Below are 25,857 nucleotides of genomic sequence, written 5' to 3'. Positions count from 1 at the left end.
CAACGTTTATTTACACTGAGCATGACTCTATGTACAAAAGAAAAAGCTAAGGGGAAATAGGCCTACCTCGCAATTCTTAGAGAGAGAGTTTACATAAGATCCACGTGGCGATAAATATCTTGTTGAAGCTGAGGTGAGTTGACCTGTTAGTCCGATTAGTCCGTAGGCGAGAGGAAGGGTGGCAAAATTTGTAGTGATGACGATAAGCTTTGTCCAGGCAATTAATCCAATGGACGGCAGATTTAATCCAGGGACTGAATTTTTCACATACACAAAGGAAATGGCACACTATGAAATTTGGGACTTGGCGAATGTTGATCGGGGTGGCAACTTACGAATTTTGAGGTGCTGTTTTTCTTTCGATGCAACTTAGGTCGAAAGGTGATGAGAAAGCGTCATTTAGGCATCCGAGAACTAAACAGATGGTTCGTTCTCATGTGTAAAAGTTGACAGTTAGTCACTAGGTAGTTGACAAAAAGGCGACAAACTATGATGTCATGACATGACACGGAAAATACAATGTAGGCCAATAATTGAGATACTCACATATGTATCATGTCATTTTTATTCCTTTTTTTGTTGTATCGGGTTTTCCCTTTTTTATTGTTACATGTGGCTCTCCTTTGCTCCATACCACTTTCCTCTTGGGTGAGTGGGGAGCTACGGGATTGGTTGGATGGTGAGTCATGTGTAGAAGATGAATGGGAATTATAAATACAAGGACTGCATGTAAAAGATCATCTTTTTTTTTCTCTCGTTTGCATCGCCATTGAGACATCAGGAAGACGCGTGGACAATTGTGAAGTGAATTCATACAGGACGTAGGTTAAGGAGTAAGTGAACTCAATTCATTTCCATCAAGGGTAACTTCTTGACTGATCGAAAGGGAAGAAAATAAACAGGAGAAAAATATACAAATAAACATCACACTAAACCCGATAACATTAAGCCAATACATCACCAACTGCACTAAGAGTAGGCATTAGGCGCCATCTCTTATAAGAGATGGCACCTAACGCCTACTTCAAGTGTCAAATTTATTTCTAATCTTTAATTGTATATATCCAAAAGTTAGCCCGATTATTTACGGTAGTTGGTGATGTATTAGGAGAAAAATAAACTGGAGGATCATCCAGAGACTTTATTTCTTCACATGCAATGATTATCAGGTGAATATCCTGAGTAATGGGTTCATATTGACCCCTCCTTGTTATTGTTGTAGTTTAATTTTGTTATGTAAAAACATGGGAGAAGAAGAGTGAAGGCAGAATTTCTTTGTACACGAGATACGCTTTATGTGTGGGTTATTGTCTTATGCGTCCTCTGCTTGTTAAGTACTGTGTTATCAATAAAGAAATTTGTTTAGTTGTATGCCAATTCATCATTTTTTTTCTCGAACCCATAGGCTCAGGTCTAATGGGGATCTTAACACCAACATACTGTGAGTTTATTAGTAGTTTTGTCATCCCATGCTTTATTAATGTTACAAATTTCATTGCTTGTTTTGTGGCCAAGTTTGAACTCAGGGAGCAGGATTGCACAAAAAACTTCTTATCCATGCCTCACTCAAAACCCCAAAACAGAAAAATATGTTAAATTTTTGAAAGGATAAGTGTTGCATAATACATACAGAAGCTTGCAATATATAACAAGGTACAACTTGTTTATCCCGTTTAAGTTTTAAACCATCTTTGTTGGAATTTATTTTATTAAAAAATGCTGTATTCTTGTATCATTCCTCCATACAATGAATACATCATCCACATATTTTGTATAAGATTATGTACTCCCTAAAATTCGTAACAGTGATCTGTTCTAATCTGTGTAGATCTGTGGGATTACCGAAGTATACAGGGTTGGTAAGAGGTAAGAGAAAAATAAAGGCCAACAAAAAAAAAGAGGAGAACCACACAATTCCTTGTTGTACAATACTAATATATTCCTTTAGAAAGCATCAAACATACCCACCAGAGTGGGCTACAATAAGGTTACAAGGATAACGGTAACAAAGAGAATCTACAGTTCTATAACTAAAACACATTAATTACTTATATAATAGTCAATTACAATATTTACACAGGAGTTCGTATTCAGTTGAGTGCCAGTTCATTGAAAATAAGTCTCTTTACACACACACTTCCTAGTCTATATTACAATTCAACACAACAGTTGTCCCCCTTAGTCTTCGTGACGCCAATGGAAAAGGATTTCTCTCTGTCTCTTTTTGTGCTCAAAAACTGTCACCCTTCTCAAAAGATGACGGTAGCTCTTACCTTCAATCTCGTCGTCCAAAGAAACCCAAAACAAAAAGTCCCTCTCCCATGTACAAGGACACCTTCTATACCCCTTTCTACCCGAGATCATGTGATCCACAATGTAACCAGCTACGAGCCAATCACGACACGTTGGCGCAACATCCAAAACGCAATTCACGACAAAAGGCGTATAAAACAAAACCTGATACACAATAATAATAATATAAAAGAGTAACTAATAAAATACAAATAGTGTCGGAGCACTACATCTGCGTAACACTAACTCACAGAGTAAGCCAGACATCAGGCTGCCCATTGGAACCCCTTTCATTTGTTTATAGATTCTGCCTTCAAAGCTGAAGAATGATTGAAAACATATCAGGTTTGCAAGTAGCTCCATGTCTTTAGGAAAGGCCGACACAAAGGCTGTTCAAACTGCCCGAGGTGTCAATTAACGCATGATAACATGAATCCAATTTTATGGATGGATACAGACTTTCAAAGTCCATGACTGATCCAATCTCCATGTCCATTCAAGATAGAGCCTGGAGTTCTTTTATTAAGTTTGTGGGTTCTTTGTAATAAAATGATCATTTCCAATCTGTTCCAATAAATATCTATGCAGGTGTTTCTCTAGCTTATATGTCGGCCCTTTACATTTCTTGACTACTGGTCTAATCTCTTTGCTGCTTTTATGTTTTTGCAAAGTGGAATAGTCTGGGTATACTTGAGCCTGTGATATGCTATCCTTTGAGGAAAGGTAAGAGTAAGGTCATGAGTGATCTCTCCAATTTCCTGACTTTCTGTCCACTTTATCAACTATACTGTGATCAACCCTTTCATACTCTGTCTTCTCTATATAATCTTCCAACACTTTCTTGTAACAATGCTTTTTCATTAAGACATTTAACTTTTCCAAAAATGTATGGATCAGCATATATACATCGTTATCTATCACCTATGCAAATTTTATGAATGTTTTTGACTGCGAAAAATATTTTATGACAATTTATTAATTACATAATTAATCGCACTATTATTTTTTTATGGGAGTTTTTTATAAAATTAATTAAATTGTTCTAAACTTGTATTTGACCGTTTTGACTTCTGTAAAATTTTTTAAAACGCTATTGGATGTTTTTTATGACATCAGCAGGTTATTTTTTTTTATTATTCAGTAAAATTTTTTTCCCATACCTTTTTTCTTTGGTCCTCTCATATTTTAATAGCATAAAAATCGGAAATATTCTGTTATATTTAAACAGATGCGGTAATTTAGCTCCCCTCCAGCTTTAGACCAATATTCCCCTGAAGAATACATGAGAGCTACCTGGGAAAGCTGACACCAGCTGTTCTGAAGATCAACCAGTTTGTTTACAACGTAGACTGCACGTGTGAAATTTCACGCCTTGTCAAATGAATGAATAACACTCCCTGCAGCTATATTTATCAAATAAAAGCATTTTTAAAAGATTATTTTTAACTTTTTATATAGTTGTTCTGAAAATACACTTTTTGGGGGGCGTTTTTCGCGAAAATTATTTCCCGGCTATTTTTTTAAATGTTAGATTCGTATTTAAGTGGAAATAATTAATTAATATAAAAAATAAAATTTTTAGAGGATATTTTTTTGCCATTAGAGATTGTGGAATAAGGCTGAAGGAGTTAATACCAAATGCTTACTTTTGTTGGCCCTTGTTAATATTAATTCATTATCTGCTAACCATTGAATTTTAGGGAGTACATAATCCTATACAAAAGATATGTGGATGAGGTATTCATTTTATGGAGGAATGATACAAGAATACAGCATTTTTTAATGAAATAAATTCCAACAAAGATGGTTTAAAACTTAAATTGGAGCAAATTAGTACTACGGCTGTGCATTTTTCAGACATTGGCATTTCATTCAATAATGGTTCCTTAAACATGAAGGTATACTTCAAGCCCATTTACAATCCGTTATACATCCCTTCAAACTTCAATGATCCATGTACCTACAAGCTTTCGGCGTTTAGAGTTCTAGTTAGAGGGACATCTCATTATTGCTCTAACATATACAACAAGCTGCAAAAGTTAGATAGGATTAGAGCTATGGCTACGATGTTGGGGTTTGGAGCAAAGTCATTGAAGGATTAATAAGTTCTTATGCGGATCCTAGCAAAAAGAGGACAAAGAAATCTATGAACAACAATATAACTAAGTTCACATACAGTATAAGCATATCCAATATTACAAAGGAAATTGCAGATTACAAGAACACAAGATTACTGTATAAAAGGGTTCCCACGACGTATAACTTACTTAGGAATGACAAGGATAGGATCAAGAAAGAAGAACAAGTGGGCATATACAAGATATCGTATAAAAATGATCAATTAGGTTTGAACAAAGAGTATGTAGGTGTCACCATGAGAAACCTCAACAAAAGGCTTAAGGAGCATATATACGGCGTAAGTAAAGGACACTATTCTACAGCACTATCCAGAATGGTGCAAACAGATGGTTTGATAGTTGAATGGGCTGAGGCCAGGATTATTACACCTGTGCATTCACCAATTCTGGCATTAAGTTCGGAAAGGTTTGAAATTTATAAATCCATCCTGACTGACAAATGTTTAAACTACAAGGATGCCACAAGCTTACCATCAGCATGGAAATATATGATCAAGAATGGCTCGTAAAATCTGATGCAAAGCACAATTTCACAGGTTATGTTATTACATTTGTATTTTATTTTGTTCTATTCTATTTATATTGATTCATTCAGTTTATGTATTTAATGGATTAGTTATATTATTTATATTTTATATACAGTAATATCTCGACTTATGCTACCCTGACTTACGCGATTTTCAAATCTCGTCGATTTGTCTTTTATTTGAGCGGCATGCAACTCTTGATTACTCACTCCCTCCACACTATTGTTCAGCTTACATGTTCGGACATGTCGCGCAGAATGGACACACAGCTACAATTTATTTTGTGTTATTTATTTCTGTGTTTGTTATATCTACGGAGACTTGAGAGACTCTACTATGTCATCCAAACAAAGTAGAACTGATTCTTCTGCATCAAACAAGAAAAGAAACAATTTATCTTTGGAATGTAAAGATAACATTATTAAAGACTTCGATACAAAAATGAAAATTTGTGAATTGGCAAAGAAGTTTGATCTACCAGAATCGACGGTCAGAACAATTATGAAAGGTAAAGAAAAAATTCTCGAAGCTGTGAAAACTTAACAGAAGGCCTGAGTTCAATTGAAAAGTGGTTACAAATTTTAGAAAATATAGACTCCAACGAAGAGCGCATTTATTCTACAAAACAAGAAATAAAAAAATTATATCTCATTTATTTTAATAATTATTTATATTCTCGGTTATCATGCTAATAATTCCTCATATTATTAGCATGCTACGAGGAAATTTTGCGAGAGAAAAAATCTTTGAGTCATCAGACGAATTTGTTAGATTTTATGAAGCCTTCTACATCAAAATAACTTTGGTTAAACATTTTTTTCTACATTATTGTTTTCTTTAGTCTCTGGCCCCAATTAAAAATAATTTGTATGTATTTATATTGGAAATTATACCCCGACTTACGCGAATTCGACTTACACAGTAATCGCTCAGTCCCCCCTATTGCGTAAGTTCGGAGTATTACTGTATTTTGATTTTTAATCAAATGTTCGAACCATTTTAAATTTGAATTTGTTATTGCATATTAGTTCGATTATAGAACAATTATAACGTTCCAGTAAATTGATAACCTGATGATGGCCTGTTAATCAGGTTGAAAACATTAGTTTAAAGTAGTAAAATAATTCTCAGCAATAAGGCATATATGTTATATAATACTCAATGAGTCTGAGTGTATGTTGAAATAGAAAAATACATTGTGGTTTGTCATTCTGCAATTAAATGCAACAGTTAAGGTTGATTTATTTGTAAGGCTGACTAGGCTAAAGCCTAGCAGCCCATCAATTTTAATACATTTGATCTGATGACCATACCAGTTACAGCCATTAATTTATCTTTCTTTGAAATGTGTCTTCTCACATATCCTTATGGCATAAACCTTTGAATAATTATAACTCTAGTATATATTAGCAGCTGAAGCTAAAAGTTGAACATTCTGAGTTTTTACATTTTAATCAACTTTCTTTTACAAAAAGTAGGAGATATGTTACTATTTTCTCATTGCAGTTATTAATATTCTCATATCATTAAATAATTTATTGTTTAATTCTTTTAAATTACTACCATTAAATTACTTACCATTAGGTCAAATAATTAAAAACATCATAATTATTGCAATTTAATGTATTTCCTATGGAACATAAGAATCACAGAAAACTGGAAAGTAATGAAAAACACACAAAATATACCCAAAACAAGTAAAACTATTTAGTAATACCTATTATTTATCATTAAATAGTTTTACTGGTTTGGACATATTTGGTATGTTCTTCATTACATACAACAGTTTTTGGAACACTGAAACTGGAGAAGTACAAAATAAAAGTAGCTACTGAATACTACTGGATACTGAGAGAAGATACTGGAGAAGTAGCTGAATGAAGTAGGTAGCACACCCTAAATTTATAAAAGGTGTACTTTAATCAATAGGCCATTCAAAAACCCTAACTTACTCAAATACATAGATATGTTATAAGTTCGGAAAAGTTTGAAATTGGACACAATCTGCTTCAGTCACAATCTACTTACACTGCTTCAAAAAGCAAATAAAAAGCAATTTTGTATTAACTACAGTGATATGACTCTTTATTGATAGCTTAGAAATCTTTTTATGAACTCTGACTTTTACTTACTCCTGCAATGTTTATTTCATAAGCACTTTTATTTTATTTATTATTTATTTTATGTTCATTTATTGTTTATTTTTGTTATTTTTATTTCTGTTGAATTTAAATGTTCTATTTTATCTAAAATGTATTTTATCTTCTTTCTCATTTGAAAGTTTTGTTAAATTTTTGTTCCAACTGATGAAGACCTGTATGAAAGTCAAAAATATTTTGGCTTATTAAAATATATCGCTGGAGCTATTTAAGATGTGCTACATATTTCATGTGAAATACTAATTACCATAAAATTGTGGAATGGCATAAAAACAAAATCAAAAATCAAAATTTTATTGATGTATTGTCATAAAACTTTGTCAGATGATAGAAAACAACCAACAGAAGGAAAATAAACAATTGCTGAATCAGATTTGAGAGAGAAAAATCGGTCTGGAGTAGGACTTGAATCTGCAACTCCTATTTATCATACAGATGCATCGGCAGTTGCACTACATGGACCTCTGTCTGATCTTTACTTAGAGAACTATTAATAATTTAGGTATATATTAGGTATTAGGAACTATACTGATTGCTCACAGCTGGGGACAATTTAAGTGTCCTTCGCCCTCAATGCCTTTCAGCCAGCTATCTCTTCATACCAGCATAATGTGTGTCTGGGTGTCTATATATACACAAATATAAACATTTAATACAATAACCCAAATTTAAATTAAAGCCTTTTCTTGTCTTCCAATACTTTCTATATCAAAATTAAAAATCAATTTAGTTATAATTATTAAATTTATCAAGAGATGGTAGCCTAACAGCATACCTCTAATCAATTTTTATTATTATTGAAATTAGACTTAAATAGCCTGATAATCAGACAGATTGCTTGGCTTTAGTTTAAATTTGGTTTATTGGACTGAATGTTTATATTTATAATTCATCCTCTAAGTTTTTCTAAATGTTTATTAATTTTATAATCTGATTTAAATGAACAAAATATAAAACATTTTTACATACCTCTCTGAAAATTGAATAAATAATATTAATTGTTTGGTGGCAGATCTGTATTCAGATATTGAAAATGCTAATTTTATGGACATGGTATTTAATGATGAATTTATCATATCAAAGTCATATTTCATAAATGACTTTCCATCAAATCTTCCTCCAATATCTAACAAAAGAATATATTAAAATATATTTACTATAGTAAGTAAAACTTAAATATTAAATAGCATTTGTAAATATTGTGTTCTTGATTTTTATTATAAATTTTCATGTATCAAACAGCAATTTATAAATACAACAAAGCATCAAAAATCTAGACTAATTGGAGGTGGACCCTTTCTGGATTTTCAAATACAAATTATTTATATTTGAATTATAAATTATTAAATTTGAACATATAAATTAACATTTTAAGTACTGTAAAGTCCAAAGACACTGTAAATCAAGTTTGGATGTTCTAAATTCAAACCAGTATTTTGCAAGGAATAAAGCAATACTCACAAAGATTCAAAATATAATTTACAGAACACCACTAATGAAACAAACATCAATAAAGTCAAAACTCCAACAAAGATGAGATTTTAATGTAAAAGCAAACAAACGAATGTTTTTGATAGCTTTAAACTATCATCATCAGAATAAGAGCAATGAAAAAGGAAGTCAAAACTGAAAAATAAAAATAAAAACACCAGACCTAAGCACACCTGCATGAGATCCAACTTCTACATCCAACCATTTTACTCACTTAAATACCTAGAGCTGTTGGAAATATACAAGATGTGTAAGAAAAATACTGCTATCAATTTCAAGAACAGTAACACCCTGTATCATGCATGGAGAGCCTTATCTATGGTCCTTTTTATAATTTTTTCTACTATCTTACATCACTAGCTAACTAACACCCGTCAGACGATGCCTTCTCAATATTTAATAAACCAACATTTGAATTTTTGTTCTGTTTTTGAACACTACTCTTAACTTGATGATGATGACGACTTAAAGCTATTGAAAAGCAGTTGTTTATTTTTACATTAAATTCTCACAAATTTTGCTGGAGTTTTGGTTTTATTGGTGTTTCTAAATAGAATCACTATATTAAAAAAATACACTGATTAATTAATTTCAAAATTAAAAATTACAAATTTGGAATATGTAAGAACATTGACAATGAAGCTACTATATAATACAAAAATTACACACCTTTCAAATGAAAAAAAGTGTGAAAGATGTGTTTTGTATTATATATAAGTTCCAGCTTACTTATGGGATAAATGAAATTACCATTGAAAAGGATTAATATCCATTTTTTGATGGCTAAATCTGGATTTTTCATGCTTCACTATAACATTAATTTTTCAAAAATGAAATATGTTACATTAATACTTGATTGCTTTTTCTTCTTTCTTTTGTTCTTTGGGAGGAAGCACAAAACTGCTAAATGGAACTTATACAGAAACATTTTTGCTGTACATCAATGTTTCTCAGCCTGGGGGTCGCAGTGATATTAGAGGGAGTTGTGAAACAATAATAAAATCATTTTATGAGAAAAAATCATTCATTATAAACTTATAAACATTTTACTTACAATAAGTACACATGTAAAGAAAAGAAATTAATGTGATGGTTGCATTTGTTTTTCATTTAAAATTTTCTCCATACATAGATCTACGTTAGAAACACACAAAAGCAAACTGTTTTCGAGTGATAAAAGACGATTCTTATATTTAGTTTTTAGTGCAGCCATAGACGAAAAACCCTTTTCACAGAGGTAAGACATGATGAAAGGGATTAATATTTTCAATGCTTCTGTGACTAAATTTCCATATTCATGTCGATGAGCAAGCCAAAAAATATTTAAATCTTCAGATGTAAATTGCAGTTGTAGCGTTTTGTCGGCAGACATTTTGATGAGCTGGCCGTGAATCTCAACTGGTAACTTAGCAGTGACAACATTTTCATTAACAGATTAAAATTTACATTTATAATTACAGTCAAAATTCAATCAGTAAGGGCTTACTGTTATTATTCCTTTGGGTAGGGTGGAGGGGGTCGCAAAATATTAATTTTATTTATATTTATTATTTGGGGGGTCGTGGAGCTGAGAAGGTTGAGAATCACTGGTGTAGATGAATAAAATAGACTATTTTGTACAACAGAATGGATATGTAACTCAAGCTATTTGCCCCTCTTCAGTCTATACTTGCAATAATTAAAACTGCAGAATAAATCAGGTAATCTTGTTTTTTCCGAGTTTTAAATATATGTAAGATATAAATAATTGCTAATTTTACTGTAATTCATTCCATAGTTTTAACTATTTTACGATATGGACTGAAGAGGGACAAATAGCCCAAACTGCATTTCTATTCAATTGTACAAAATAATGGATAAAATTTTGTACTGTGTTAGTCTAATAGTGTTGCCAAACATTATTTTTTCACAGAATTTATAACAGCATGTAATCTATGAGATTCAGATATTTTTATTTCATTTTTTTAGATATTTTGTTTCAATTAGTTCTATTAAACTTTTAGCAATTATTCACAAAGAAAAGTATCTTAATATCTGAAACAAAGTTATAGGATATACTTATATCTGTAATCTTATAATGCTACAAGAGACATTAATTTAAATGTTTAAACATGAGATTGAGCAAAAATTGCCTTAATCCATTCAAGACAAAATTGAGCTGAAAGGAAAGTTGTTTGACTGGTTTTGCTATACAAATTTTCCTTATAGCTAGGGTTATCAGATGTCCCATTTTGACCAGGATTGTCCCAGTTTGATGTTGTTGTCCCAGCGTCCGGCCAGTTTGTCATTTTGTACCAGTTATTTGGTAAAATTTTAAAAGTGCCGAATATACAAGAAGTAAAAATAGTGCAGCCTCAAGTATAATGGCGATTTGGCAATTACACTCACTGTTGCCAATCTAAATATTTTGTGTCTACATCTAAGTATTTTTAATGTTGTCTAGATGTTTTCCCCCAAAATTTATAGCATATGGACTAATAAATTTAGATGTTTTATTTTTTCACAGAATTATAATAACATGTAATCTATGAGATTCAGATATTTTTATTTCATTTTTTTAGATATTTTGTTTCAATTAGAGTTGGCAAGATTGAAACTTATTCTGGCCGTGTCATTGTTGCGAATGTCCTATCTTAGTCGGGTTCAAATTGCTAGTCAGCATTTGCTATTATTTTGTACTGTACTGGTACTTTAAATTAATTTAATCTCCAAAATGCCAAAAATAAACAGTGTGTTAACTGATGATTGGTAAGTCTGTTGTCGTATTGACAAAGTGAAATATGAATGGTGCTGTTTAGAATTTTCAGTAACTCATGGTGGGCATTCAAACATTAAAAATCACTTGAATGTGTGAAACATAAGGCAAGCAATAGAAACTTTCTGAAATATATTGTCATATTTTAAATGTATAGATTTAAATGACAAAAAATTTTTAAAGAAAGTGATAAATGTTAATAATAAATATACTAGAGATAAATATTAATAACTTCTTAATAATAAGATATATTTAGTTGAGTTATTAAAAATTGTTTTAACTCGTTTTTGTTAACACCTTCTTTATTTAGCCTTTTCAATCATAGGTACTTATCCTAGTAAGCTTTATTTTCTGTTGTGAGTATTTTCTCAAAATTGTCCCGGTTTGAGAAAAAAATATTATGGTAAGCCTACTTTTAACTCGGGGATAAAAACAATTTCATCTCTAAATACTTAGAAAGAAGAAATTTTTAGAGCTTAAAGAGTTAAATCATCTGGTATTCTATTCACGCCAAGTAATATTAATAAGAAGTAGAACTCACTTTGTACGGTGTTACAAAATATTTTTCTTTCGAGCGCTTTCGACGAATGTATTTCTATCATCTTCAGGTGAATAAGAGATTTTTTATATTGAACATGAACATTTGAAACAGAGAAGAACACATATGAATTTAAATACAACTTTATTAAAATTCGCATGTGTTTTTCTCTGATGAATGTATTTCCGTCATTATGACAGAAATACATTCGTCGAAAGCGCTCGGAAGAAAAATATTTTGTAACACCATACACAGTGAGTTCTACTTCTTGTTAAATCATCTAATAGCATAAGTAAAAGTGTTATTTTGAATTGAAATTAAAAAATTTAAAAACTTATAAATTTTCATTTTCATTAAAAATTATGTAAAAAAGTATAAACTTAAGTAAACATTAAAACTGTCCAGGCATTCTAAATAAAAACCTGCATATTTTAATATTTGAAATTTACAAATTATTCTCCAAAAATTTTTTTATAATATATTGTTTATGTTTCGTTTGCAACCAATTTAGACTAATGATTGCACATCTAAATCGTCTAAAATTGAAATATACCGTATTTTACGGACTATAAGACGCACTTTTTTCTTCGAAAAATTGCTTAAAAATTAAGGTGCGTCTTATAGTCCGTAAAATACGGTAAATAAAATATTTGCTTTAATGGATTATAAATTATTAGATCTATACACATAAAGTAGGAACAATTCATTTTGTCTGAACACAAACTAAGAATTGAATGAAAGTGCTAGCAAGTCAATACAGTAATATTGTTTTGAAGCATTTATATTGATCAATTGTTGCCAGTGCTGTCTTATCCATTAACCCTTCGGTAAACGCACCCATGGCAAATTGCTGCAAAATAAAAATAGTCTTTTGCTTGACGTTGTACTTAATTATTGCAGAAGTACATCATAGTATCCTCTCTTCATATTACATGTTACAACGTGTTTGTGAAATCAGGTCAATTATACTAACTGTTTTAGTTATTACTGGACTTTGAATCAAGTCGTACCTCATTCGTGGTGTAATTGCTGCTACGTGCCCTGCCATGGAAGTAAAATGTCAGTATACTTTTATATTTATTTTTAAAAAATTTTTAAAATAAAGTAGGGCAATGTTTGCAAGTTTATTGAATAAATATATTAAATTAACAATGTCATAAGTTTCTAAAAATTCTAAAATTTATATTAGTCTATAAGTGTTCCAATCAGCTTTTGCAAAATCTGTATCTTCTTGATGTCTTTAGGTCTTGTAAACCTTTAAACCAGGAAGAGTTGGAAAGAACTTTAGAACAAGTATTGAGAGAATTAATCAAAGAAAGTGAAGAACCAGAAGAAATTTATGATCACAATGAAAGTGAGACAGAAGAGGAAATTATAGAAGAAAATTCTCATGATAGTGATTCCAAACAATTGGGGAATGAAATAGATAATATTGTTGTAGAATATTGTAGTGAACATGTAATATTGTGAACATGGGTGAACACTGTATAATATTGTAGTGAACATGGGCAGACAGAAAAAAACAATTATTGATTTTATATAAGAAAAGATAAGGAAACTTTGTGGATCAGTAAATCTCTATATTCAGGTAAGACAAAAGCAAAAAATATTATGAAAATATTACCAAAACCTACTGCCAAAAGTACAAATAAAGAAATAGATGCATTTCACTTGTTTATTACTGATCAAATGATTGAAGGAATCATAGAAAATATTAACAGCGTGAAGAAACAAAAAAGATCCAGGTCCAAGACACGCGTGAAGAAACAAAGAAGATCAAAGTCGCAGAACACGCTAAGAAAATAAAAAGGTCAAAATCTAATAGGAGAAAAATTTGTTATAACAAATACTAACAGTTATATTCAGAAAAAAGGGCTGAAGTCAAGTATGCAAGAGATAGAGACTGCAGAGATACAACCGAAACAGAAATAAAAGCCCTTTTTTGGAGCACTGTATTTGATTGATATAAAAACGGGTGTCACACTAATTGCTGTGAGCTCTGGTCTTCTGATAGTACAAGAATGATCCTTTTATGGGACCATTTCAGTTATAAACGTCTTCGGTTTTTGCTTCATGTACTTAGATTTGACAACTTAGAAACCAGGTATGAATGAAAAATAACTGGTAAGCTTGCACCAATTTGAGACTTTTATCAAGAGTTTGTCAACAATTGTATAGGCAGTTTCAATGTAAGTGAATTTGTGACAATTGAAGAGATGCTTCATCCTTTTAGAGAATGCTACAGATTTGTACAATACATTCCTAATAAGCCTGCGAAATACACACAAAATATATGTTCTATGTGATGCTAAAACCTTTTATACTCTTAATTTTGAGATTTAATGTGGAAAGCAGGTGCAAAGGCCTTATGAGAGATCAAACAAGGCCAATGATATAGTAAAGAGATTAGTTGTGCCAATAGAAAAAACAAAAAGAAATGTTATTACAGACAATTATGACAAGTAGCTCTCTTTTGGCCATAGATTCATTGAATAAAAAAACTTACCTTTTTAGAAACAATGAAGAAAAAGAAGCAAGAAGTACCTCTAGAATTTCTTCCAAACAAAACCAGACAAATAAATTTATGTCTATTTGGTTTTTGGTATTATTATTGTATCACTTCAATAGTTCAAAAAAGAAAAAATTAAGCTGTAATCTTTCTTTCAACCATGCATGACACCCCTGAAGTTGATCAGGAAACTAACAAGGCTGTGATAAATTTGGACTACAATACTGTTAAAGGTAGTGTAGACACTGTAGATCAGATGTGTTCATCCTACACCGCATCTCAAATTACAAGAAGATGGCCACTAGCACTCTTTTATCATCATCTTGACCTTGCTGGAATAAATTCTATTATAATATTTAAATTTAATAATCTTGATAACAAAGACAGAAGACGACATTTTATAAAAGAACTTGCCCTAAGTCTAATGGAAGAACACTTGAAAGAAAGATCTATGATGCAGACACTTCCTAAAGACATTCACACATTTTTGGAAAAATATAAGTGAAACGAAAAGCCGTCCAAAGAAGTAGCAAAACTTGGAATTTGTTTTATTTGTGGCAAACACAAAAACAATAGGACAAAATTCATCTGTCAGGAATGTGGTAGAAATGTTTGCAAAAAGCATAGTAATATAGTGATTATATGTGCCATGTGTGAAGGTGAACGTCACATGGAAGTAGAGTGACTTATTTTTATTATCTAAATATTTTATAACTAATTTGTTCAATAAAATATCATAAAATTAATTTTCTGGTATATCTGATTCATATTTTCAAAACAATAACTAATTATTGACTTAAATCAAGTAATATTACATATGTAGTGTAATTGCCGTGATGCACCCTCTTGTGAGCTCCTGAAAAGTGTGTTCACTAAAGGGTTAATGTAAAGTGGCAAAGTTTTATCAAAATTAACTAATCAAATTTTGAGAATTAACTCAGTTCTATAAGCAACATAGAAGAGTTTTATAGAATTGAAACAAAAATTGGTAGATCAAATTTTAGCTCTAGAAGAATTTAAAGACATTAACTCTGTCTGTTCCAACCAATATTCTTGTGATTTCCCAACAATCAAAATCACATACATAGATATTTAATACTACCTCAAAACAACTGATTTATTCAAGACAAATAAAAGCATAAAATCCAGAACTAATACAACCATACTCAAACTAAGACTAAACTAAATACTTAGACATTAAAACTAAACTGGGTGTATGTTAGAAAAGAAAAAAGAGCAAAGATTAAAAAAACAAAAAGGCAAGTTATAACATTGAATTTTTCTGTTTATGTTAGACACTGTAGTGATACATACATCCAAGACTGTTAACAATGTTGTCCAAGAAATTCATGCAAGATATGAACAGTAAGACTTATTGTTCGAAGTAAAAACAAATACATGGAAGCAAGAATGCATACACCTTACTTGCCCGAGGAGGAAAAAGACAGGGTTTGAGAGTCATGCATACACAAAAATTTCATGAATTAGAGGTGACTGGCTGTACTTATCATGTGATTAACTCCAATCAATGGGACCATCACAGAGACCTTACCATGAGGTTTTAATATTGGAGAGTTTTCAAAACTAATATTGTGTAATTGATCAATTGAAGAGTACCAAAACATTCTACTCATAATAGTTCCTTTCTCCCAGATTCAATATACTAAGTTCTCATAGTTTTATTTCAAAGGGTCACAATTCTCAGGTGAGTGCCTATTTTCAACTCATGAATAGATTATCTTCTAACACTATCCCAAAAACCTTTTTGAACTTTCTTCAGAATCTGCTCTCCAACCTTACAGGGTCTCACTCCTATCATATTCTGACCTACTCTGGCTTTGACCCTTTAGTACTCTCATAATGGAAAATGGGCTAAAAAAAACCTACTCTGGCTATCTGACCAGCCCTACCGCCTTTTCTATTTCTCTGTTCCTTTGTTCACCCATTTGACCAGTTTTTCTTCACAAGGGCCCATATTAATTGTGGGTCACCAACTATAGGGAACAGAGCTGGTTCAAGAGTATCTGACATCCCTAGACAAAAAAAAATTAGGTACCACTATACATTGTCTGGATACCTGTATATATACAATGTATACATTTGAAGTACAAAGCACTACTGTATACACATTAGAGTGTCCCTTATTTTTCAAATATATTTTTTTTCTAATGCATAGAGCCTAGTTTTGTTTATTTTACTCTTAAATACTCCCACAATAAATTTCAGCCCATTTTGATCACTAGAACCTGTGCTGACTTGCATTGAATCATTTAAATACATATGATGCTAGAGAAGTGGCATGTATTTGCTTTGTTTGCCATTCTAACACAATTTGTTGGACTATTAACACGTATAGTTTTTTCAAAGATGTCAGTGGCATTACGAAGTAGTAAAAAACATATTTTCTTAGTCAGAGAGATAAACCACCAAATCACGGGTGCAAAATCACTATTAAATAGGCAAGTACTCATAGCTTTGTTTTTTAACATTTGCAAAGTTAAACTAACTGTGAGTGAAAGCATAAATCTTGTAATATGCGAGTGTATCATATTTTGGGAAAAGGCTAGAATATCTAAAAAATCTATACCTAACTGTGTCAAGAAATTGGTGGATATTTATCAGGTATGGAGACTCTCCATATGTGATAAAGATCCACCAATTTCTTCATGGGGGCAAAGGATTGAGAAAAACATAAAACTTATATTTAACCCCTATGTATGTAGGTCACACCATCATTCCCATTAATATTTTTTGCATGAAATAATTTTCTAAATTATGCATAATTTAGCCATGTTAATTTAGTAATGGTGTATCTGTAATTAACTGTAAAAAAATAAAATTCAATGTTACCTTAGTCATAATGAGATTTTCTAATTCACATAATCATGTGGCCCGCTGCAAATGTATTTAAATCCCAATCTGGCCCTTGCAGCAAAAAGTTTGGACACCCCTGATCTAGAAGAGAGTGTCAAGTGTAATCAGTAACATAAATATGATAAAAAAAAGGCTTACTTGAATATTAAAAATACAGAGATGGCAACTGAAACCTAAATTCAACAACGTTTATAGTATGTTGGAACAACATTATTCTTCCAGAATAGTGGGTGATCCGTTAACGAACAGTTTGGACTATGAACAAATCGGATAATGAACACTTTCGTGAAACATTTTTATGTTCAGACAATGAACACATGTTCAGATAATGAACATCTCACAGAACAAACACAAGAAGAAGCAACGTAAGATAATGAATACTGATTGGACTTCCCTCGTCTTCAGGCAACAATTCGAAACTTTTCGGAGCACGGGAGACATCAACATCAATGCTCAATCTAGTATATACTGATCGGATAGTATTCCTCCAAATTTTGAAACTCTCCCTTGTAATTCCAGCCTTTTATTTTTCTGACAGAGACAATTTTTTTATAATATTCGCAAGACTGTTGGGCAGGCACTCATTAAGTTTTGCATCAGTTTTTATTTTGAAAGGAGAGAGTATAATAGCAAAAGTAGAGAGAGTGGGCAGATGTCTGATGTTGCTGGGCAGTATGGCTTGAACAGGTCTACCGTAGGCCACAGTTCAATCTTTTCTAAGAAAGATACAGTATAATCAACTAGACTCAAGAAGCTAAAGGAGTAACAAAAATCACATCTGATAAATAATGAACATTGAAGAGATCATTATGATCTCTTCAATGTTCTTTATTTCTCAGATATGATAAACCTGAAACTGATCTGACGACAGAAGAACACGAAGAACTCTTGAATGAAGAACACCAAGAAACTCGGCAAGATATTTTTTTTTCTGATAAAGAGGATTAATGCCGTTATCTGCTATTAAAGATGTTTTGAAGAAGTGGGAGGATGTCAGAATAATGGTATTAGAATGGCATCCAAACCAGGGTGAGGCTTAGGAATCTCTAACAATTACAATGCTATTAATTACTTCTGAAAAATCCTGAAGAAGAGACATAAGCAATTGACATTAGACAGATTCTTTAACCCCCCACAAACAGAAAAAACATGACTAATAAAAATGCAAGACTGTGTATATATGTCACTGTGAAAGACCAAAAGTAGAGAATGTTGAGATTCTCCGGTGAATGTCAGCCAGTGAACCCATTGCTGGTGAACCATTGCCCGGTGAACCATTGCCTGGTGAACCCACCAATGCCGGTGAACCCATTGGTGAAAGATCAAATATTTGGTGATATTAATGTTACGTTATGTTAGTATAGGTTTAGGTTAGGTTTAGTTTTGTTTTAGGTTAGGTTAGGTTAAAAATGTACTTCAGACAAGCAGCTGCAACTAATTCGAGAAATGGAAGGGAAGGCTATACATGCTGTAATTGCAAAAAAAAAATTGTTCTACGACTAAATGCTAGGAACAATATTTTTATTCAATGTTTACATCAGTGCATGCTAAATGTCCGTGTAAGTAAGAAATAATGATATTTAGAAAATATTTTGTACATGCATGAAATGACTGTGTGAATGCCGACACTCACCGAAGAATGTTGACATTCGCAGGATTTCGGTCTTTCACAGTAACATATGTATATATTATTACATATAAATAAACATAGTAAGAAAGTATATATTTTTTATTTTTTGGAATTTCCAGAACGAATTAATCAAATTCCTATAAAAACCTACAGTAAATCGATAATTGGTTAATGAACAATTTGGATAGCAAACAAAGTCTTGGAACGAATTATGTTTGTTAACTGATCATCCACTGTACTTCCACAAGACTTTCAAATTTGGACTGATGTTCATTCCTGAATCTGCTATGCCTAACCCATTTTCATTCATATCATGCTTGGAAAAATTGCTATCAAGAGGAAGAAATAAGCGCCCAGAGACTTGCAAAGACTATCTTCGATGGAAGGCACTATTTGTATTTGAAAATAACAAACCTGACCCCGAAGTTTATAGGTTTTGGAACTAATTGAGTGCAGTAAACACTGGCTCAGATCCAACAACATCACATTAGTTAAAGCAGTAAGAGCAAGGCAATCATGATCATGCAAAGAATTACCTACATCAATCTTTTACACCAGTATATACTGGACACATAATGTCAGCTCTCCAATGCTTCTTATCTAACGAAGATACAAAGTCATGTTGGTAGGTTCACCCGTACTGGCTTGGCCACAACATTGGGCTTCAACACACCCTGGTCAGCTCCCCTGACCCCCTGCCTATTTGCCTTTGCTAAAACACAACCTGGTCAACAGTTATGACTGGTGATTGATAAGGCCAGATCTCCAACATTCTTGTTAGAAGAACAAAGCTATTATTTATTAAACTATACATTTATCATTTCTGATTCCCATGCACTAATCTCCAAACTTCAAGATATTCATTTGTCTGGGAACAAATACCTTACAGTATTTGAATTTGTATCTGTTTCTTCTCCATTCTTCTCCATTCATTTGGAACCTTGTTATTGTTCTTTGAGAGATTTCTTTCTTACTACTAAAACAGACACATCCAGAGATTCCATTTGCAAATATTGGAACTTGCACACCTATTATGTTACTCTTCCTGTTTTTTTTATCAATACTTTGATAGACATATGTACATCCAAAAAATGGGGTACTTATGGGTACCATCTCTGGAATGTTTGTGAGCTCATCCTACAATGCTTAGAAGAACAGTCTTTGGTAAACTATAAACCCAATATCCTTATATATACTTGTTATGTAGATGATATTTTAATTATATAGAGAACTAAATCAAAGGTATGGAAAGTGTTAAAAGTTTTTAACAATAATGGCTAGGGAGTAACACTAGAATTAAATCAAGCAAGCAACACAGAAGTTAGTTAGACAAGATTCATGAAGTAAATAGAAATGTAAGAATGGCAATCCATTGCAAACCTACATACATTCCCCTCTTTATACCTGCTAACTCTGCAGACACTTGATATTTGAAGTTAGCTGCATTCCGTGCCCTTGTTACAAGAGCATATATACATTGTTTCAAGGTGTCGGACACCAACAGTAAAATTGAGCTCATTAAGCATACGGGTAGAGTTATTCTTTAATCAATAATCTGGCTTTCATACATCAATCTAATTTAGATACCACCTAAATGCAGGTTAACAAAGGGGACTTTAAATTTGTAAGTGAAGATCTTCACTAAGCTGCTCCAGTTGACTACAGCGTCAGTGGAGATCCTTATGAATATCTGACTCGAGTTGATTCTTTGACTCTAAAAATGTTCTTATGTTGGATCATAGAAAAGCACACTTCCACACTCAAATTATACACTATTTACAATTTATTTACAAATCCCAAAATGTAGATTACGCAAGTTAGAAACATAGTATATGCAGGAAGATGACACATAGTACATTAAACAACAGTTGTCCTCTTCCAAGATTACTAAATTCTGGAGAGGCCTAGTTGCCTGATGGAGTTAGCTCAACTGTGTGGTCCGTTCCTGTCTCTACACTACCCATCCCAGAGAATTCTCTAAGAGGAGAGAGACTCTCTCTAAGCTCTGCAGGTTGTCCAAGAGTTAGAGGCTCCCATGTCCAGTTTCTTGCCCTGCTTTCCTCCTCTCTCCGTCGTCCCATTATTTAAAAACTTATTTGGTGGAAACTTCTGACCAATCACAATCCTTCCTTTCATCTGAAGCTTTCCAAGCTCACAATCGCATCTGCTTTTGTTTACATTTTGTTGTTTTTTCTCTAATAGTTTAACATATGGCAAATGTCTTTCACTCAACCACCTGTGAGGCCAATAAACAGAGCGACGCTCCCTTTGTTCTCCCTCCTGTTTACAAATAAACAATGTAGGTGGGGGTAATTTACAAGGCCATGTGACTTTTGACCTTACTCTGTTAAGAGACTGTGGTGTTCTATATGAGTGTGGCAGTACGGCCCGCGAATGAAACGTACAGAAAAGGACACTGCAACGACTACAATAATAAACAATGTTCCTTTATTCCACTTAGAACAAATAAGATTCTTGTTGTTAAGGACTCCCAACTGATTTACAAATCGAGGTGTGTTTCTTTTTAAGTGCGTAACAATCGGTCCCTCGTAAACGTGTAACTAACCTAACTTAAATCTAGCTTAAATCTAACTTAATATTAAGGAAAAAATAAGAAAGATAGGACAGCAGAAAGGTAGAAGAAATGAAAGGGATGATTCACCCGGGATTTTCTCTTTTTCGGCAGATACATATTGATACTTTGTGTGGAACCTGGATCCGACGATAGTGGCTTTCTTCACTATCCTTTCTTCTCTCAATTGTCGGGGTTCTCCAATATGCCGGTCTCTATATTTCGGCTCTCAACTCGACTATATCTTCTCTCCTCTCTCGGAAATCACGATCGAGCCTCGCTCTTGCCGTCCGTCTCTCTTCGTATCTCCTCGAAAAGTGACCCCTCTCTTAGCCACTTTTCCCCCAGGCCACACACCTGCTATTGTCCCTACCGATTCTCGGAACTGCTAATCCAGCCCCACGGCGATAACGGTCATGGAAAGTTTAAGAAAGAATAGACAAAGGAAGGAGGAAATGGCAAAAATAAGATAGAATTACAACTATATACAATAAAATACATATATACAATATGGCCGACGGTCACAAGACAACCTTTACAGTGTAGTTTTAAGTTATAAACTGTCCCTGCATCAACTTTACTGTAAGATTGCTAAGGATTTAAATTTGGTGTTTGTGTGTAAGAGAAAACTCAACATTTTCCACCTCTTATCTAATGCAAAGAATAGCATGAATGGCACTAAAGCACCAAGTGTATACCATATCCCATTACAAGATGGATAGTTTAACATGCAATTGTTGTACTCTACATAAGATCCACATACAGATCCCGACAAGCCAGAATAGGCAATCACAAATATGATGTGGCTAAGGAGAATTTCAACACAGTGCTTGCTCATTTTGCAGCCGAACCTGAAATTCCCCCTGCTGGGATGAAGCTACACTTTTACACAGAGTATTTGACTGACACGACCTATGATCCTTGGAGGTTTTAGAAATTTATATTGCTAAGAAGAAACGACTTTGCATTAACTCTGACGGCATTACAGTACTGCAAGCATGGAAATATTTTATAGATTCACACAGAATTTAATGGTTCTAACTTCATTATTTAATATCATGCCATGTAAAAGCATTTCATTTATTTTTATTTTTTATACTTTAAACTCTGCATCACAACACATATCAAACATCTTTTTGAAAAATTGGAATTTCTATTTTAAACACAACAGTATTCTCTGTCGAACGAAAGAACTGTTTTTTTGTTTTATTTCCTGATAAGGATCTCTAAATTGCAACTGAAAACATTAGAACATCATGGTTATTTGCTGGAAATCACATTATAGGTGTTAGTTTCACTGTTGTACTGTTCCAGTTTTGCTGTGTACTGTTATTTAAATAAATAAATATAAATAAATAAATAAATAAATATATATATATATATACAACAAATAAATTTTAAATTACTTTTTAAAACATTAAATATAATTATTTATAATAGTCAAATAATATTTATTTAATATTAAATTAAAGAGTATTTTGCTAGAATTAAAAAAATCAAAAAATTTAATGATCTACTTTTTCTTTGTTATAATAATGTTTATTTGTGTTAATAAGACTGGCACCGCCTACATCTTTATGCCCCTAGGCAATCACTTAGGTTCACCTAATGGTAAAACTTGTCCTGATAGAGAAAAACAAAGAGAACTTACGACAACACCTTGTAAACGTGCAGCCCAATTTTATTACTTCCAAACGTTTTCAGTCATGTTAAATGACCTTTCTCAAGAAAAAGAAAAACAAAACAAAATAAAAAACAAACAATTAAAACAACCGTAAAAATCGAACGCTTAGTACAAATGCAACAAACAAACAGGCTTTTCAAATTTTTGAAATATATTCCATTGCAACTTATGTACGTCATCTTTAACCTTGCAACCAAAATTATACAAAGCATAAAGTTTCTGAAAATTTTAATTTTAATTCTTTTTCACATAAATGCATTGTTTAATAATGCATATTATCTTTCTAATAATAAGGTTTATATTAGGCTAGAGGACCATGCTGCTGATACTTTTGTAGATTCTCAAAAATTGATTGAGAGGCCTTTATGGTTTGCTTTACAAATTTGCCAAGCTTCTGTGTAGTGTCAGTGTTTACAGTCTTGAACTGTATATTGTCGGTGTTTATGGTCTCAAACTGAATAATGTAATATTGAATAATATGCAGTCTTGAACAAATTAAAACAATGAGATTTGAAGAGCTCAGATTCACGGTAAAAAAAAAATTTCTATAAATTTGGAGATTATAGTGAACAGCCAGATATTTTCATTAATTTGATATTTCTTTTATCTAATAAATATATTAAAAAATTATATATATATAGATGTGTTAAAAAAATTAAAAATATAATAATTGTAATTAAGAAACTATCCAAACCTTTCTCACAAATATTGCCCACGTAAGTAGTCAATAAACAATCACACTTTGTTTTATTTTCATTCCAAAGTTCAATACACACTCCATTATGTAAACATGAAGACTTATGACAAATAGTTTGACATTCTTCCTTAACATTACCTGATAAAAGAAATATATATATATATAAATAAATAAATACACACACGCACACACACACATACACACACAGTAGAGTCCCACTAGTCCGAACTAACTGGGACGGAGCCCTGTTTGGATTAGCTGAATAATTGAAATAATGCAGAAGCAAGCAGTAAGACAGGTCTGATTTATATAGATCCAACACCATCAATGACGTCAGCATCCCACCCTTTATTTCATCTAATTTGTACTTTTGTACTAAATAGAGGGTGCAAATAATTAACAAAAACAGGTTTTGTAATTTTGAAATGGCAACCTGCCTTCATTGTTTATCTTAAAATTATTTTAACTTGTTTTTAATACACAGTTAAGGATTCCAATCAGTTGACTGATGCTACTGTGTGAGTTAGCGTCCTTAATTGTGATGTTAAATGTACATTTTGCTCTACATTTTTTTTATTTTAGTTTAGTCTGCTGCTACTATGGCCATGAAAAACACAATGTGTACATTGAAAGATAAGCTGGATGTTTTGAAAAGGCTGGGCAAGGTTGAAAGTGCAATGAAATTGGCAGTACAATTTGGAGTGGGCAAGGCCACAATAACTGACTCGAAAAAAACTGCACAATGATCTACTTAAGAAAAATCAGTTGAAAATCAGCAAACAGCAAGGCCCTCAATGTTTGACAAGCTTGATGAAGCCTTATTCATGTGATTCACTCAGGAAAGAGAAAGGGTAACACCCCTAAGTGGACCTCTTGTTAGAGAAAATTCTCTCTCTGCCAACTGAAACATGTTCGGATTAGTGGTGTTTCGGACTAGCAGGACTCTACTGTATATATATACACACACAGGGAGAAAAAAGAAATATATATTATTTTTATATATAAATAAAAATAATATATATTTTTTTTTCCCCTCCCATTACTTTCTTTAAATATCTCTATAATTTAAATAATATAGCAAAGACAAATTCTTAAAATAATTTTTTATTAAATTTGTTCTGTATATTCAAGTTTTTAGGTTCAACTTTCACTAAACTAAGAGTTAATAAAGACAATATCACAAATAAAAAACATAAAAGACACAATAACTTATTTCTATCTTATCTACTCAAAATGTCTGTAAAATACAACTTTTATTTTTTATAATTTATTTATTAAAAATAGCAACCTCATTTCCATATGAAGTTGCTATATTTAAAAGGACACCTTTATATTGTCCCATCTCTCACACACACCTACTATTTAAGGTCATAACTTTCTTTAATATTCTCTTCTGTTTTCCTCTTGCATTCTGCAAGTCTACATTTTCATGATTTTACTACCAACATAAATTTCTCCCTTTTCTCATAATATATCCATAACCCTTATAATTTTTCTATTTCTTCTTCCTTTTCTTTTCTTTTAGACTCACATCATTTGTCATTCTCTGATGTATTTATTCTTAATTTTATTAAAATAGTTAACATAATGATTTTTACATTTTTTTTATAATAGTGCTTTAGTTATATGATATAAGTAAAATAGTCTGCGGTTACCACTAATTTTCCATTTATGCTAAAGAGAATGATTATTATTATTAGGTTTCTTTAAGATGTAGGTTTTACTTCTTTTAAATATACAAAGTTCCCTTTACCAACTTTTTATGTTTTACACTTTTAATAGTATTTTATTTTACCCTCTCCTTTTAAATTTACAGGTATTTCGTTTTTTATAGCATTTTATCATACTCCCCCTTTTATAATGTACAAGTATACATTTTATTAATACTTTTATTTAAAACTCATTATAGTTTACTTAATTTACAATTCACATAAATATTTTATTATACAGTACATTAAAATCCAGTTGCCACTATTAAACCATAACACACA

The 25,857-nt window shown here is 31.9% G+C and overlaps 1 protein-coding gene across 7 annotated transcripts in view; it reads right to left on the bottom strand.

The window, feature by feature from the left end:
- LOC136985988 (axotactin-like) overlaps positions 1 to 25,857 on the bottom strand; it is a 219,451-nt gene that overhangs the window by 57,095 nt on the left and 136,499 nt on the right. For all 7 annotated transcript variants that reach the window (XR_010882413.1, XR_010882412.1, XM_067283415.1 and 4 more), the window contains 2 exons: positions 23,864 to 24,004; positions 8,086 to 8,242 (listed from right to left, as the gene is read on the bottom strand). Coding sequence is in view for 5 of the 7 variants with exons in the window: in XM_067283415.1 (XP_067139516.1) it covers positions 8,086 to 8,242; positions 23,864 to 24,004 (298 nt within the window). In the remaining 2 variants the exon portion in view is untranslated. The remainder of the gene's footprint in view (positions 1 to 8,085; positions 8,243 to 23,863; positions 24,005 to 25,857) is intronic.

The sequence above is a fragment of the Centruroides vittatus genome, unplaced genomic scaffold, assembly GCF_030686945.1.
Source record: "Centruroides vittatus isolate TY-2023 unplaced genomic scaffold, ASM3068694v2 contig_986, whole genome shotgun sequence".
In the NCBI taxonomy this organism is placed as follows: Eukaryota; Metazoa; Arthropoda; class Arachnida; order Scorpiones; family Buthidae; genus Centruroides; species Centruroides vittatus.
This window is presented reverse-complemented; position numbering and strand designations above follow the sequence as displayed.